We start from the raw sequence: 17,691 nt of genomic DNA on the forward strand, positions 1-17,691 counted from the left end.
CAGGCCAGGTGACAGAAGAAAAGCATTTTCATTGTTGCATCTGTAGACAAAAGGGACATTACCTAACAGCTTCTGGAGTGCAGGTGGGGTTGGTGTTGCCAATAGCTGGTTGGAGGAATGCCGTTGTACTTTAGGAGGTAGTTGATAATATGGACTACGAGGTGACTTGTATGCATCTAAGTAGAGAAAACAAAACAACATATTCCATGACAAAAAAAACCGGAGAGGTCAGAATCCTTGTTGAATTTTATCCTGTGGGGATTTTTGGATGGATGGACCAATTCCCTATCTTGTAAATGTGAAGGTGAACTCTACTCATAGCATCCATGTACGTAACCCTGAACTGCCACTTCTCAACTTGGTTATACTACAACGTTATACTGAAACATTATACAATTAGGGAAGCAGGGAAGAGGAAAAGTGACTGCAAACGTATCAGAGTGAGAATCACGATGGAGGAGACGGTGACAACACCAGATTCTGATTTACAGAGTAAGTAGCAACGAAGGAAGGACCAGATGATTCTCTTTACCTACCAGAAACACTGGTTTGTGACTACTATTCTCTTTTCCCAACTTCTTTAAAGAAAATTAATGAGAAGAACTAGTGTTAACTGGGGAAAAGAGGGAAAAGACATCTTTTAAACAAGCTAGTTTGCACCCATAATTCTTACAAGGGCTTCTAGGAGTTGCCATAACTGATAAACACCATATTCAACATTTCCATGATTATGACGTCAACTTCACATGTGGTAGAAGCACAGAACATTTTACAGATGAGGAAACTGTGGCAGTGAAGTAAAGTGGTCCTAGGATTTTCAGGTTCAGATTTCCTTTGGTGTACAATATACTGAGAAAACTAAAAAGACAAAATGAACATCTCTACTTTCCCTGTTCCTCTTACTCCTCTCTCCTCTTCTCCCTGTCTCCCACCTTATCTAGGAGGAGAAGCAAAATTTCATCAGTTCAGGGAGCTGATAAAAAAAAAACTATCCAAGCAAATAAGCAAAAGCTAGCATCTATCAATAGATAAACAAATACACAGTTCTTTCTGACTACACTATGTTTCAGATACATGTTATTTACTAGAAAATGTTTCTAGTAGAAAATGGAAACAAGAAAGCAGAAATAAGGATGTCCTTCAAAAAGGACAAGATCTTTCTCTTCCTGGACTACTTCAAATAAAAGCTTTCCATGGTTCTGTGGTTGAATATGGGGTCAATGTATTGGTCTATATTATCAGTTTTCTAAGACAAGTTCCACAATCCTGGGTAGTGCTGATGATCCCAAGGCTCTTACCCTGAGGAGAGGATGCAGCTGCCTGGGACACAGTCTGAGCATGCAGAAGCTCCAGTGCAGTTGGAGTCTTCTTGGGTTTCCGTTCAGGGTTTGCAGCACTCATTTTCTTGGGACGTCCACGTTTTCTTCCTGCCATCTTCCTTCCTTTCTTGTTTAACTTCTTTTTGCGAGGCTTAGAAGGAGATGGCTTTTTAAGAGCAGCCGTCCCATTTTTATCTTCTTCAGCACCAGAATCCTAAAGAAAGGGAAGATGTGGAGGCGGTAGATCAAATAGAAAGAAAAGTTCAAGAAATAAGGCTCCCAAAAAAAAAAAAAAAGAAATAAGGCTCCCACAAAGCAGACTGGGTTGGGTCAGAATTAACTCTCTCAGGGGGTGGAGCATAGAAGCAGGGACCTGTTTGAGCTCTCCCCCAAACCCCTCAAAAAACCTGTAAAAAAAAAATGACTCTAAACAAATTCTAGAGCAGAAGTCACAAAATGACAGATTGAAGCAAATTTCCAGTCCAAGACCATCTGGAAAGTCAACAGGAAGAGTCTATCGCACTAGGCTGGGAGCAGAGTGCAGTTCAGCATGGGCCGCGCTGACACTGCCACAGATGAAGCTGGAGCAAGCCTTAGAGGACTGAATCACTGGCAACTGCAGTGGTTTTCAAACTTCTCAAACCACAAAAGCCAAAGACAGTTTTGAAGGCCAGTGGGAAGGGTCTCTCACCTGGCTGGTCTGGCCAGGGCCCCAGCCCCAGGGCAGCGGCAGTCACTGCCAAAGCAGGAGCTGAGTCTGGAGCCCTCCGCTTAAAATGAACTCAAGAGTCAAGTAACTGGCTGGAAAAATGAGCAAATGGAGGAAAAGGAAACAGATTATATAGATTCTTACTTTCTTGGTGAAAAAGGTTTTCTCATGTCATTGGTGATGAGAAAGATCAAAGCATACAACCAGAAGAAGACAACGAAGCCAAAGCTCCTGAATCCAAAGCCTCCAAGAAAATCATGTACTGGTCTCAGGCCATGGAAAAGTTCAAAAAGGATTTTGAAAATCTTCAAGTAAGAGAAGTAGAAGAAAAATTGGGAAGAGAAATGAGAGCGACGCAAGAAAAATCATGAAAAACGAGTCAACAGCTTGATAAAGGAGCCCCCAAAAAATTCTGAAGTAAAATAACACCTTTAAAATTATACTAACCTAAATGGCACAAGAAGTCCAAAAAGCCAATGAGGAGAAGAATACCTTAAAAACAGTATGGGCCAAACAGAAAAAGAGGCCCAAATGTTCACCAAAGAAAATAATTAAAAATTAAAAATTAGAATGGAGTAAATGGAAGGAAGATAATGACATTTATGAGAAATCAAGAAATTATAAAACAAAACCAAAAGAATGAAAAAATAGGAGGCAATGTCAAGTATCTCAGTGGAAAAACAACTGACCTGGAAAATGGAGAGATATTTTTAAAATTACTGGACTACCTGAAAGCCATGATCAAAAAAAGAGCCTAGACATCACCTTTCAAGAAATTATCAAGGAAAACTGCATTGATAATAGAACCAGAGAGTAAAACAGAAATGGAAAGAATCCATCGATCACCTCCTGAAAGAGAGCTCAAAAGGAAAACTCCTAGCAATACTGTATCCAAATTCCAGAGTTCCCAGGTCAAGGAGAAAATATTACAAGTAGCCAGAAAGAAACAATTCAAGTACTGTGTAAACACAACCAGGATAGCACAAGATTTAGCAGCTTCTACACTAAGGGATCAGAAGGCTTGCAATATGATGTTCTGGAGGTCAAAGGAGCTAGGATTAAAACCAAGAATCACCTACCCAGCAAAACCGAGCTATTCTTCAGGGGAAAAAAAATGGGACTTCAATGAAACAGAGGACTTCCAAGAATTCTTGTTGAAAAGACCAGAGCTGAAAAGAAAATCTGACTTTCAAATACAAGACTCAAGAGAAGCATGATTAGGTAAACAGGAAAGAGAAACCATAAGGGACTTATTAAACTGTTCCTACATGGAAAAATGATATTTGCAATTCATGAGACCTTTCTCGGTATTAGGATGTTTGGAGGGAATGAAATATACATATACATACAAACACACACATGAGAGAGAAAGAGAGTGAGAGACAGAGTGCACAGGGTGAGCTGAATATGAGAGAATGACATCTAAAAAAACTAAAGTGTTAAGAGGAATGTATACTGGGAGAAAGAAAAAGGAAGAGGTAGAATGTAGTCAATCAACTCACTCACATAAAAGAGGCAAGAAAGAGCTTCTATAATGGAGGGGAAGAGGGGGAAGGTAAGAAGGAATAAGTGAGCCTTACTTTCATTGGATTTGGCTTCAGGAAAAAATAACATGCACATTCAATCGGGTATGGAAGTTTATCTTACCTAACAGAAAAGCAGGGAGGAAGAAGATAAGAGTGGGGGGATAATAAAAGGGAAGGCAGATTAGGGGAAGGGGGCAGATTGGGGGAAGCAAACATTTGGTAGAGGAACAGGTCAAAGGAGAGAATAGAATGGAAGGTGGGACAGAATAGAGGAAAATATAGTTAGTCTTTCACAACATGACTGTTATGGAAGTGTTTTTTATTGACTACACATGTATAACCTATATTGAATTGCTTGCCTTCTCAAAAAGGGTGGGTGGAGAAGGAGGGAAGGAAGAGAATGTGCAACTCAAAGCTTTAAAAATGAATGATAAAAATTGTTTTTACATGCAACTAGGAAAATAAGATATATAGGCAATGGAGTATAGAAATCTATCTTGCCCTACAGGAAAACAGAAGGGAAGGGGATGTGGGAGAAGGTGATAGAAGAGAGGGCAGATTGGAGGAAAGGGTAATCAGAACGATCCTCGAGTGGGGTGAGGGGGAAGATAGGGAGAAAAGCTGAAATTCAAAATTTTGTGGAAATAAATGTGCAAAACTGAAAATAAATTTAATAAAAAATTAAAAAAGAAAAAGAAATAACTGTTAAGTATTGTCTGCCTAATAACACACAATTGTAACTGTTTGGAATGGGAAATAAAATTTTATAGAAAGAGTTAATTCTCTCAGTTCAAAGATTTTAAAATCAATAATATATAACACCAAAGGTAAAGAGTCGCTTTAACCACCAATTTCAATTCTTGCTTTCTTGTTTAACTGTCATTTTTCTTCTCCAAGTTCAAAAAAGGGATTCCTCAAGCAGCATGATTTATTGACTATCCAGATGATTATTGACGTGAGGCCTCCTCCTCTGCATGTGAGTGTGTTCTCTTCAGTCACATGAAAGGAATGGGTGAGGTGGTGGTGGTGATGAACTCATATTTCTAGAATGCCTTTTAAGGTTTGAAAATCAATTTAAAGCTATTATTTGATTACCAAAATAATGCAGTGGAGAGTAAAAGTTATGAATATTCTTATTTTCTAGAGAGTAAACTAAGGCTGAGAGAATTTCAGTCATAACATTCCTAGCGCACATAGCTAGCCTGAGGTAGTATGCAGAGCCAAGTCGAAGTGCAACCCCCTAACAACTAGGTCAGGCTGCCCCTCTTCTTGGAGACACTACCCACTTTAATACACCATGGCTACAATTAGCCTGGAGACATCATGAAATCAGACTTTTTCTCAAGGACACCTGAAAACAAACAAGGTAGGATGAAACTTGGCAGTCTGTGCCCGCAAAAATATTTTCCTTAAACAAGGTCCGGCACAGTGTTAAGAGGGTTCAAAAACAGACAGACAGATATTTACCGCTCGAGGCTCCAAGGTGACGGCTCCCTTGTTTTCTTGGACCTTTGTTGGAGTCGTCGTGTTGCTCTTGTTTTCTCTTTGCTGCCGGCGGCGAGCTGCCTCCTGCTCCTCCTAGGAGGGGATGTCACAGTGATCACTGCCAAAGGTCAGTTCTCATGTATACAAAGAGTCATAACCTAAATGCACAACTGCTCAACACTGTGTCTCAAACCTCAGCCACAGAAACAGCCAAGCACATCCACACAAGCACATTCTCTCAGAATATAAATCATCTGATTGTTAGGTATTTTTTGACTTGAATTCCCAGGAACCTGAACTTTTCCAATACCAAATTTGTGTCTGATGTATTTCTGGCATCAGAACTTGTGATTTCATTTGTGTAGAAAATTCCCAGTGAAAATTCTCTCAAAGATCAACAACTTCTCTGTAACTGAGGGTTCGAGGGGTATGGTGACTTGGTCATACAATCACCAATATTGTTTTAAATGAAGTTTCTGAAGTTGACAAAGTGTTACTCAACAATGCAGGGCAGAAGATGGCAACAAGTAGAGAGGATGGAGGGAGGTAAAAACAATGGAATCCACTACTTGGAAGCCAATAGCAGACAACTGTTTCTAAACAGCTGTTATCTTGAATGAATGAATAATGAAGACTTCAGCAAACAGAAGACACCCTTTGTGACAACAAAGTCACCCTTAACTCTGTGCTTCACCATCTCTTAAAGGAAATAATTTCAAACTATGGATATTTGCATAACCATACATACATAAACTAGTATTACTGTTTACTGATATATAGAAGAAAACGACCATTGGGGGAAACAACTTACCCTGAGTTTTGGATTTTTGAGACTAGAAAAATAGTTTTCAAGCTGAAAGGGAGAGAAAGAAGTTAATTATTTTTAAGTATTCATTTCTGGTAACCCCTCAAATTAAGATTTGCCTGCTATTAAGTAGTTTTTTTCTGTGGTAAGGAGTCATAATTAGCTTTTTGGATCAAGAGGCCAATCCCAACTGGAATAAAGCCTTATCTGATTACAAACCCCGACCCCAACCAGAATTAATTCCTTTCTCCTCCACTATCTCACAGTCCTACAATGTGACCAACACTAGGTGAGTTCCCATTTGTTTTCTCTAAAATTGGCATACATATCTCATTCCACATCCTGGCCTACAAGGTGCTTGAGGGTAAGGATTATAGTTCTTCACCACTGGACGTACAAAATACTTCTAAGAATGTGCTTTAAATTTAACTAAAGTCTCACCTCTCCAATAGAAAAAGAGCTGGGACACAAAGCAGGTCAGTCAAAGGAAATCACTAAGAGTAGGGTAAAAATGAAGAACAGGGCAAAAGCACAGACTGCACTGAAGACTGAATTTGTCATTTAACACCGATAAACAGTGAATATATGGGAACAAATGAGAAAAGCAAGCAGGCAATCTGATAGTATTTAAGAGAGAATGGCTGCTGATAAGCAATTCCAGTGCATTTCTGACAGGAGAGAGGCCTATCTGTTCTGTTACAGTTGAGCTCATTTTCTTCTCATGGGTAGGAACAGGCTGAGTGGGAATGAAACAGGCCATCCAGAACTCCAGAACGCACAGGGGAAAGAGAAGAGACCAAGGGAGCCAATGACAAGTCTCAGTGGTGATACTTACTATGGTTCGATCAATAGTATGCAGGTAGTAAGAAACTGGCTTGCCAGTCCATGAAACCGACCCTTTCAGTGGTGATAGTTCCACAACTCTCATTATAGTGCCAATATCTAAAGACAAAAATGCTGGTTAGTTGTGATCAATTCAGGAGTCAGAGGTAAGCTCCCAGTCCTCTGGGCACACACTCCAAAAAAGAGAGAGGGAGAGAAAAATTATACCAGGTAAAGACAGAAAGAAGGGAAACAGCCCAATCAAGTTTTCAGAAACTCAGCAGCCATTTTCCTATTACTTCCCTATCCCCAGTTCAAAAGTATAAAAAAAGACAAGGATGAAGGGCATGCTGTGATAAAAGTCCAACCTTGTCTAAGTTTCCTGAGGTTTCTGAGAGAAGAGCTGGTCTGCTCTGCAGAGTTCTGTCAGGTCATGAATAACTGCCCACCTTGACAATCAGGGTGGTTGATTTCTCTGGCTGGTGGTTTAGTTTTATTCTATATAGTCTGCAGTGCTTACATTTGTCTATCTTGACTTACAAAACAGGTGAAGAAAATCTTGAAACAAGGCCTGTGATTCTTTATTATATAGTACCCAGAATTATTCGACGAACAATGGGCTTGTTCTTTATAGGGAAGGGGCATGGGGATTAAATGTAGGCAAGAAAATCTGAAAACTTAAGCTACCTGTTATTTACTTAATCTTTATGTGCTTGAACTATAAGTTTCAATTCAGTAAAAGAGTTTATAGAAGTTACAGTTTTTAATTTCTCCTATGAAAAGTAGTGTAATAGATTTATTTCAAATCACATTTTAACTTTTGCTGATGGTATTTTTGTTAGATTTTTTTCGCCTCAGAAGTATGTAATTAGAATACAAAAAAGACTAAGTCTGTATGTTGTCAATATTCATCAAAATGAGATAGACCAAAAAGTACCTGTAAATTGAGAAAAATAGCTAGCATTTAAATAATGCTTTAAGATTTACAAAATACCTTACATTTTGTCCTCTCAGAACCTAATTATAGATATTATTATTATCATCCCTATTTTATAGATGAGGAAACTGAGAGATTAAGTGACTTGCCCAGGGTCACACAGCTAGGAGGTACCTGAGATCATATTTGAATTCAGGTCTTCCAGACTCGAGGTCCAGTTCCTGTCAACTGTGCTGTGTTAGCTTTTCCAACCAGCTCCCTTTAATGGATTATAATGGTCTCAAATTACATATAATAATAGCTTAATAATGTAGTAGAGACTCTTACCACTCAAGTTTCTACTGTTTATTCTAAAATTTAGAGGTGCAAAAGGTTTGGAGGACACGATTCTGCCACCTGAAACACAAAGATAAGTCATTACCACATCAAGTCACAAGATACAATGAGAATAACATAGTTGGGAGACAAGAAAAAAGGAACTGTTGACAAGAAACACTCAGGTACGGCAAACAGGATGGCAAAATTCTAAAAATCTACTTCTACTGCATTGAGCAACACCACTTCTAAAGCCACACCTACACTACCACATTCCCCTTTTCACAATGTGCAGGGTGGGATTCAGAGGGATCAAGATGAGGGCTGATTGGCTAGCATCCACCCTGTCCAACACCCTGGTACTCAAGCCATATAATACGGGGTTTGGAAAAGCCTCAAAAATTCATGCTCAGGATACAAGCATGACTTCTGGTGAGGGCCATGAGAAGTTGCAGATACACAGGATAAAAGGCAGCTAACTTACAGAGGGGATGGCTGCCAAAGTAATTTGGCAGAGTCATCTTCTGATGCCACATGACCTCTTACTGAAGTCTGTAACAAGTGTGTCTAGGGACTTCAGGATCCATGCTAACCCTGTTGGCCATCACACAAATGTGGAGTCAAAGCTGCAGTAGAGACAAGCGATCCCAAGTCTAGTCATGTGATGGGCCAACATGGTCATGTGCCATCAACCATGAAGAAGGCAGACCATTTTCTCCCAAAGGAAAGAAGTACATATCCAAAGATTTTACTGGTAAGTTGTACATCTTTAATTTGCATGTCAAGGATGACATCAGTATCCTTTCCTTGCTTCCCCCAGGGATAGAATACTGAACAAGAGACTGAGATGGTCACATGGAGAAAGGACCATAATAGCTTTTATAGTTTTAAAAGCCATGTAATTTTTGCTACAAAGCAAATACTGGAAAAGTCTGGTACTGGGAACTGGATGGAAAAGGAGATTTGGGGCATCTAATGTACTGGGCGGGCTTAAGTTTATATTAGGTTATTAGAGCAACTCTTAAATGAGCAGCAAACTAAGATCTCATGCTCTTGAAAATTCAACTCATCATGGCCAAGGTGTAAGAAACTAGCTTGAGTAAAGGGTATAGAACAGGAAGAAAAGAAGCTTCTCTACCAATTTCATGTACTGTACTATTTTCCCTCTTAACTAAGGAGAAGGGAGAAAAAAAGCAGAATCTGATCTATACTTTACAAAAAGTAAAACATAGGTCAAGTGTCGACTGAGACTCTCAAACACACCTATCTCCCAAGGAAATTTATACGTCAGATCTGTAAACTCACATGAATACAAAGAAAAATAAATGAACCAGCATATAAATGGGCCCAATCAATTCTCATTTGTGGGCAAAGGGCCACAGGTAGTGAAGAGTTGATGGCCACTGCTCTGCAGACAGAAGAGCTCAAATAAAAGTCAATAAAACAGACCCTGTGTGAACTGTGACCATGGAGGGAAAGGCAAAGGGGGTGGCCATGTGATCTCATTGGTGCCAATCTACCCAGCTCAGGGTTGCCAGGGATACAAGGCCAGCATATTTAAGAGGCAGAAATTGAATGTGGGCCTTCCATACCCTCACCACAATAACAGAGAATAGACATGTTATCCTCTGTTATTCACCTCTGGAACCACCTGAGGAGTAGAAGATGAGAAAGGGAATGGGGAACAAACTGCACATATTTAATCCAACAGCGTTCTCTCCCCTACAGTCCACTGAGCTTACACATTCCACAGGAGATCAAGTGTAGCACATAAAGAGTCCAGGGACCCAGTGACCTGTCTTGTGTGATTTTATGACCTATCCTTGAACCCTAGGGACCCAGGCCTTCTAACTGAGTTTTGACTGGTCCAGGTGGATGATGAGTTCATCTGCAGGCACAGACAGCATCTCAAGTACCCTCTAATTCTGATTCTGTTACCAGATGGATTTCTTGTGTCCCCTTTTACATGGAGCCTAATATAAATATTTGGCCCATGGATACAGAGCAAGAAGGGATTTTGGCAATCCTCTGGTTCCAAGGGCCTCATTTTCTAGCTAGGACATGCTGAATGTTCAAAAGCAAAACCAGGGTTCATACCAAGGTCTATGGACTCTAACTATATCACCATTGCCACGAATGCATATAAATACTAGGTTCAGTTCCACAAGATTACTCTGGACTTGTTCAGGACCCAGTGCTCTCTTCCAAATGAGATGAAGTCAGGAAAACTCCACTGAGTAAAGCAAGAAACTGGTTGTTGATTTCAGAAGGGCCAGGGAATGACATTGCTTTGGTCAAAAGAATACTCCATTTAAGTTACCAGTGATTGCCATAATGGTGGTCAAAAATAACAGATTACACAGAAGGGAATCTTTCTTGGGTGACAGAAGATTGGTAGTAAAGCCTCTAATTTTCATGGTAAGCCCCAATCATCTTAAGCATTCTAAAGGGTCCATAATATTTCCACAATGGTCCGAAGATCCTTCAAATATGAGGGGTGAGTTTCCTATCATTTTAAGAGTTTGCAATAAATATTTTGGAAGATATATACAGGTAATTTTTATCATTAAAAAAATATTGTTTTCTTATAATGCTACATGTTAAGAACTCCATACTGACCACCGAAAAGGAAGTATGCCAGATTCAGTAACAAGGTTACAAGACCCTTGGAAAACTAAATGTTTTTAAACTACATTCTAAACTTTTAGGCATAACCCAATATTTATGATATTTAATGACAGAATGACATTTAGCCGTGCTACCTACTTATAGAAGATGCACCAGCTATTAAGGAAGCACCTTCATAAAGTATTTTTAGTGATTATAATAGGCATAAGATGATATTCAATGTCCCAAAGACAAAGGCTTTGAAAAATTCAAAGAGACTCTCTATTCCTTACCACACAAGAAGCAGCCACCCCTTCCCAGGCCTAGGACCTTGTTTGGTTTTAAGAAAAAGAGGGGTGGGGATGGGAAGAGAGTGCATCAAGAGGGAGAACAGGAAGAGAAGCAGGATGAAAGAAAAGACCTTACCTTCCTTCATGTTAGCAAATCGCTCCTTCAGTTGGTGATCCACCTCAGGACCAAAGGCAAAATTATTCACAAAAATAACACTGCAAGACAATACTCCAGTTAGAAGAATAAAAAGTAAAATTCTTCCTTAAAGCCTCTCAAATGTTCACCTCTCATTCCTATAAAACAATACTTGCATATTTAACACCTTTTGAAAAACAAACCACTGCAAAATGTTTGAGATTAGAATTTAGGAAGCAGACCGCTCCCCAGATGCAGGCATCTTCAAGGAGCCAGGCCAGTCTCTTCTTAAACACTGGCCAAGCAGAAGTTCCTGCAGGAATGGGGAGCAGCATCAAAACCTAACTCCTGCAAATACAGACAACTACCGTATGGCAGCATTATCTATTCAGAACCCAGGAATATTACCAAGGGTCACTCCCACTAAGGCTCCTTGAATACCTCACGAGATTCTTCCAAAAGGGCCTTTCAATCTAATCTATATACTAAACTGTCACCAACTTTAACAGGCAGTATTTTCAGATTACAAACAAGCCAACTTCTCTACCAGTAAACCAGAAGGAAAAAAATAAAATATGATTAGTAAGATTAATTCAATCTATCAGTAATTGCTCTAGAATAATTTCAACCATATATACTGATCAATGAAAAGGTTGCAGGGGAGAAATGACACCAGCCCTGCTCACAAGTAAAAAGGTGGCACACTCTCTCATCTAACAAACCCCTTAAAAGCCTCAGATGGCTGGGAGTCTGAAAAGGAAGTGTTTTTTGAAGGTTGCAAAAGGGAAAAATGACATTTTTACAAGTGTACAGCCTTTTCCAAATCCTTATAATTTTGCATTTAGAGCTTAAAACACTTCAATATAAGGTATATTTTCAGTCCTGGAAGTACTATACCAAAACGATGCACTCCCACTGGTATCACTACTTCCCTGCCCTCGCCTCCCCCAGCCGTGGTCTCCCTCATCTTGTATGCACCCAACAAACTATAATTTCTAGAGTCATTTCTTTCAAATCATGATTTTATGTTAATCAAAAGAAAGTCTGACAAGGCAGACCAGTCTCCCTAACAAACCCAAAGTATCAATAACCAGGATCATGAGCTGTGATGAGCAAACAGAACAATAATAAAGAACAAGAGAAAGGGAAGGAAAGAAAATCAAGTCAGCAAAGAACAAAGAGGACTGTTCTGAAGATCGGGCATAGTTAACGACAGAGCCAAAAAAAACCATCCCCACCCTCACCCTCACCTCCACCCCCTTCCCCTTCATGTGACAAATGCAAAGAAGAGGCAGGACAAGAAATGGTCATATTTTAACACAGGAATGAAGGCCAGCAATGACATCAGGGTGATGGATGATTTGAAAAGGACACACAATATCTAATAGCATTTCCAAAGGGGCATTTTATCCTATGGGAATACTGTGAATTGCAAACTTTAGAAATTCAGCCCATCCAGTGGTCTCCTTGGTTAATTACCAAATGGCTTTTCCCAGAGCACACCTTCTCACTTAACTCGATCCTGCAGGACTCTCAGGGCCAGATTCTGCCCTCTGCCAACTACTCAGCGTCCATTCTGTGGCTTGGTCTTATCACAGGATTATGGCATGGCTGGCATGGTAGAGGAGGAGCTTGAGAAGTTCAAGGTATTAAAGGTGCTGGGAACCTGAAAGCCAGGAGATATCTTCAGGAACAAGTATTTACGGGGGGCTGCTGTATACAGGCAGACTCTAAAAACCCCACATTTCCTCATCTGTGAGTGGTAGATTAAAAATATGCTCATCCTTTGAATAAAACAGGATAGTACTCACAGAATTAAGCTGATGACCACTGTCAAAAGTCATCTTAAACCAAGTCCCTGTACAGGACCACTAGGTTTTGACTGGTTAGCTTTTATTCTGGTTTTGTCACGGTTTGGGGGAGGAGGGAGATCACTGGGTGCACAACGCAGAGGAAGATCTGGCCCAGGACTCCAGAGCTGATGAAACAAGTCGTTGTCATGGAAAGCATTGGCCATGTGCAAAACAGAGGACTACTCCCCAATGCAGAATAACAAGCAAAAGAGAGAGAGCTAAAGCAAGACTGAATACAACCAGATGGTGACGGGATCACAGAGCAACCTGCCAATGTCAGCAGCTTCTGTACACCCAATTCCAGTTGCCCTGACAGTTTTCCCCTAGGCTTTTTCAGCCATTTGATGACAATGAGGTACAGAAACTAAAGGGGTCCAAAACATAAAGTTCCCAATAATCCAAGGACTGGCAAGTCACTCTCTACCAATGGAAAAAAAAAATATTCAAACCCCCAAACTGTTAACAGGAGTGTACAACAGCTAACAGTAATGACAGCTACTGGTGTAAAGTAGCAAAAGCACCACTGATTTAAGAAACTAAGAGCGATTAGACACCTAGGGCACAATTTCAAGAAGCTCAGATTCAGATTACGTTCAGTAGCCACAGAATTGTCTGTGCTCCCTGAGTTCTGACTGGAGCGCCATTGCTTCATTCAGCAGTAAACAGGTTAAAAGCATTTGGCCAAAGCGGGGGAGCTGGCCACCGTGTGTACGGAGAGGTGCACAGGAGGGACAGGAGACACTTAAAAGGCCTGAAAATGAAAAGCATCTTCACTGAGAAGAACCAGTGGCCTGCAGCAAGAATCAGCTGACCCATCCCACTCTTAGTCTTTTGTCTAGTTAGGAAATATGTGTTTGGAAGGACACCTTGCAGAGGTGGACAACCCCAGTTTAATAGGATAAGTACTTTAAAAACAAAACTTAAAATAGCTACTTTATTGTAATAGGGACTCCCTGCCAATGACAGCAGCAGACAGGAGGAAAGGTATAGCCAATGAGCAGTTGTTCACATTCCAGAAAAAAGGGTATTTAAAAAAAAGTCAGGAGACAAGGGACTCTTCCCCCAAATGCACTTGTTTGTCCAGCGCTTTAAAGACTTATCAGGCACTTCCTTCACTCTGTCCAAAGGAGGCAAGACAATAATTATGCCATTTTTCTAGATGAACCAAGTGGGATCCCTGAGAAGTGACTGGTCCATGATTCTTAAGAGTCACAAGTGTCAGGGCCAGGGTGGAAACAGAGGCATCCAGATCCCAGTAAGAATCTAGTCATTACATAGGGATAAATTTTTTTTTTTAATGTTTGCTTACACCACAAAACAAATTAAGGGAAAGAAATAACATACAACATGATTTGTCCAAATAAGAAAAAAATTCCACATCAAGAAACAACACTTTAAATGCAGCTGATATTTTTCCTTGGGAAATGTTCTTAGAGTTGAGACCTAGGATCAAAACGAGCCTGTAGAGTTTCAAATAACTTCCATTTCCTCAATTAAGAAAATGAATACTTCTATGTATTGGGAATTTGTTTTACTAAAATTTCTTTTCCCAAATAAACCTAATTCCCATATATAATGCCCACCTTCAGAGAGTTCCCAAATTTGCTGATGCCAAAGACTAAGTCCTTAAGTATTTTGGAAGATACCAAAATAAAATGTGAGTCAAAACCCCAGTGATGCCACCATATGGATTAATCAATCACCAAAGCACAGAGAGCAAGTACGATGCTCACACCCATAGTCCCCTGCCTTCTGGCTGTCTCTTTCAAAGTTTTCTTACACCTTGTCATATACGCCTTTATAACCCTGGGTTTTGATAGCTAGCTTGCTAATTCCAACAGAAACAGAATCTAGTTCTTAGTTTAGTGAAAATGTGAACAATGTTGCAATGTCAAGCAGGTAGGAATCTTTTTAGACCTGGTACTGAGATTATTTCATTTTATATAAATAACTTGGAAGACAGGCACATACATGCCAAATACATCGTAATGTAAACTGGTAAGTATCATGACTGATATCAGTAAGACTTTTTTAAAAACATGGCAAATGAATAAACTTATTTTCCTTCATTATACATATTTGTTATAGGAATTTGTTTTTATTTTCTACTGGAGGAGATGAAATGGAGAAAGGTAAATTTTTCTTTCATTTTTTAAAAGGGTAAAATTTAATTTAACAATACAGGATAATGTGCTCACATGGCAGAATGCATAGGATTTAGAAGTGAAAATGACCTTAGATCATCTCATACAATGATTCTCAGTGTGAGTCAGGGGGTATGTGGTGGAACCATATTACACAAATATGTTTCAGTTTCCAATTCTGTAACTATCATTTACAATAAATTAGAAACATCAAGATTATATCATAAACAAGAGCTCTCTGAAGTGCTCTGTAATTCTGCAGAGTGCTAGGAGGCCCTGAGACCTCAAAATCTGAGAATACTAATAGAGTCAATGCTTAACCCTCTCACTTCATAAGGAGGCCACTGAGATCCCAAAATATAAAACTGGCAAGGCAAACATGAGATTGCAGTTCCAATTCTATGCCTTGAGACACAGTGTTTTCAGTTATATCACACTGACTTCAAAATGAACGTCCATGAAAAGATCCAATTCAACGTAAAGTGCAAAACACACTTAAGGCCACAAGCTACAAGCACAGGAAACCAAAGCCCAGGGTCCAGGACATGTTCCCCCAAAAGAATACGAATCAGAAGGTAGTGTTACTTCAAAGCCACTACAACGTTGGAAGATTAAGACGTGCGAGTTAGTTGCTTAAAGTATAGCTAAAGAAAACCCATCGTCCTAAGAAGGGGTACCTCTGGCACTGACCACATGGACCTACATCCTAATTCTCTTATCCTTTAATCCCTGGGGATCTTAGGGTCTATTCTGGTTTTTAAAGGGGTAGGAAAAAAGGCAGTGGAGGTGGGGAGAAACACCACACAAATTCCACAAAAAGGAAACAGTAAAAATGATTAAGGGAATGGAAAAAATGGCCAAGTTACTTAAAAGCAGCTTAAGCTAAAGGTAAAAGCTAAAGCAGATTCTGATTTGTTGCTCTCTTTGGCACAAATTTACACAAAATGGATTTGAATGGCAAAGTAAAACTGAGGTAAAATTGGAGAAATAAGTTCCCTGCTGTGAGTGTGATTGAAAAATGGACCATAAATGCTAAACAGGCCCCCCTTGAAGAGCTCTTAACTGTATAACCCAGGAAAGCCGTCTCTTCTGGTTCCGCATGGGCACACAGGGAATAACTGTGTGGTTCAATGCAATGAGCATTTATCAACACACAGGAGGTTACAAGGACAGTCTCTGCCCTCTAGGAGACTTCATTCCAGTTTTCAAAAATAAGAAATGCTAACTCATTCCCAAGAATGAATCAGCTAGCTTCAAGAGAAAAAGCCTAACTCACTCCCAGTACTGGAACTCTCACCACTGCCCGCCCCATTACCCACTCACCCACACACAGGAACCCTCAGCCACATGAGTGAAAGGACTGACTCATTCCAAGTGAGAGACTCCTCAAAAGCCCTCCCTCTCCATCCTCCTACCCCAAAAAGAATGTGATCTTCTAATTCTCCTCTGAAATGGCCATGACAAAAAGCTATGAAAGAATCTAGTCTTCCTACCAGTGTGGAAGGAATCCACTGAGAAGAAGGCCAAAGCACAATTATCCGTCATAACAACCTTCAAACTAAAAAGCAGGCCTCCAAAGAGGATAGAGACCCACAAGGTTTCCTAAGTAACTAAGAGATTGAAACTATTTTTAGAACTAGTCATACCTTGTGTTTGCAATTCTTTCCCGCCATTCTTCTGAAAGGAAGTCACCTCTTTCCAGCTAAAGGAAAAGGAAAGGGAGAAAAAGATTATTCTTTTTCACGTCCTCATTCCCAACAAAAAATAATTAACACCTAATCAAGCCATTTAAGTGACAACTATCATATGCCCAATGTGTGGCAGATGCCTCCGCTGAGGAACTTAAAAATCTTGTTGTATAAAAGAAAAACAAAGTCAAAAAATTGAGGACTATAATAAAAGCATAAAAGCAAATAATTTATCCAAATAGTCACTGATCTTGATGGCCCATACACAAAGATCATGTAGTAACAGATTTAAAATTCCATTTACAGTAAAAACTGAAAATGTTAGGAAATTATATTTTCCTACAAAGTCCTTTCCAGACTGTTTGAAAAAGCCCAATGGAAAGCTGGATTACAGAGGTGGCAACCAAATCTTTCTTCACATCACAATTTTGTCTCTAATCACACTAGTAATAAATGGCTGGGACCCTCTCCACTCCATAAGAAATTAAGTTCAATCCTGAAGTTAATGGGGGATTCCAGGAAGAAGGGCATATTGAGTTGGTGCCTTAATTCTAGCATGTTAAAATATACCTTTTCTTGCTTAAGACCCTTCCAAAGATTTCCTTAAATTGTCATGGAGCAGTCACGTCTTTGGGGGACATGAGTGACAATCAGCTCTGAACATCACTCTCAAGCTATGGCTCTGACATGGATTAATGATAAATTAAATATAACTGTCTCTGGCAGCCTTGAGCCTAAATACCAGAGTACAGGCATTAGTATCGACATTAGGCTTACGCTGTGTTTTAAGGATAAGATGACTCCCATTAATGCTTTATAAGTAACTGAGTCACTAACATCACAAAAAGTCTTCCAAGGAAAAATTAAGCTTAGTAAATAAGTGTGAATCTCAAATCGATGTTGAAGGATGTCAGTCACAGATCAAAAATTCTTCAGTAATTCAGCTACAGAGCTACACTGCAACAAAATCCTCAGACTCACTCAGTCTGGACTCCAGACTGCTTTTCTTATCTACCTCTTCAGAGGCTATCACTACCCTGCTCAATAACAGTCAC

At 39.8% G+C, this 17,691-nt stretch overlaps 1 protein-coding gene across 7 annotated transcripts in view; it reads right to left on the minus strand.

The window, feature by feature from the left end:
• Window positions 1–17,691, minus strand: part of DOT1L (DOT1 like histone lysine methyltransferase) — a 121,292-nt gene that overhangs the window by 38,503 nt on the left and 65,098 nt on the right. For 6 of the 7 annotated variants that reach the window (XM_072601475.1, XM_072601470.1, XM_072601469.1 and 3 more), the window contains exons 8-15: window positions 16,595–16,650; window positions 10,952–11,031; window positions 7,931–7,999; window positions 6,680–6,786; window positions 5,851–5,892; window positions 5,022–5,132; window positions 1,299–1,533; window positions 63–176 (exon numbers count right to left, since the gene is read on the minus strand). In XM_072601475.1, the coding sequence (XP_072457576.1) occupies window positions 63–176; window positions 1,299–1,533; window positions 5,022–5,132; window positions 5,851–5,892; window positions 6,680–6,786; window positions 7,931–7,999; window positions 10,952–11,031; window positions 16,595–16,650 (814 nt within the window). The other variant, XM_072601474.1, reaches the window with a different exon arrangement.

Source organism: Notamacropus eugenii, chromosome 4 (genome assembly GCF_028372415.1).
Source record: "Notamacropus eugenii isolate mMacEug1 chromosome 4, mMacEug1.pri_v2, whole genome shotgun sequence".
Classification (NCBI taxonomy): Eukaryota; Metazoa; Chordata; class Mammalia; order Diprotodontia; family Macropodidae; genus Notamacropus; species Notamacropus eugenii.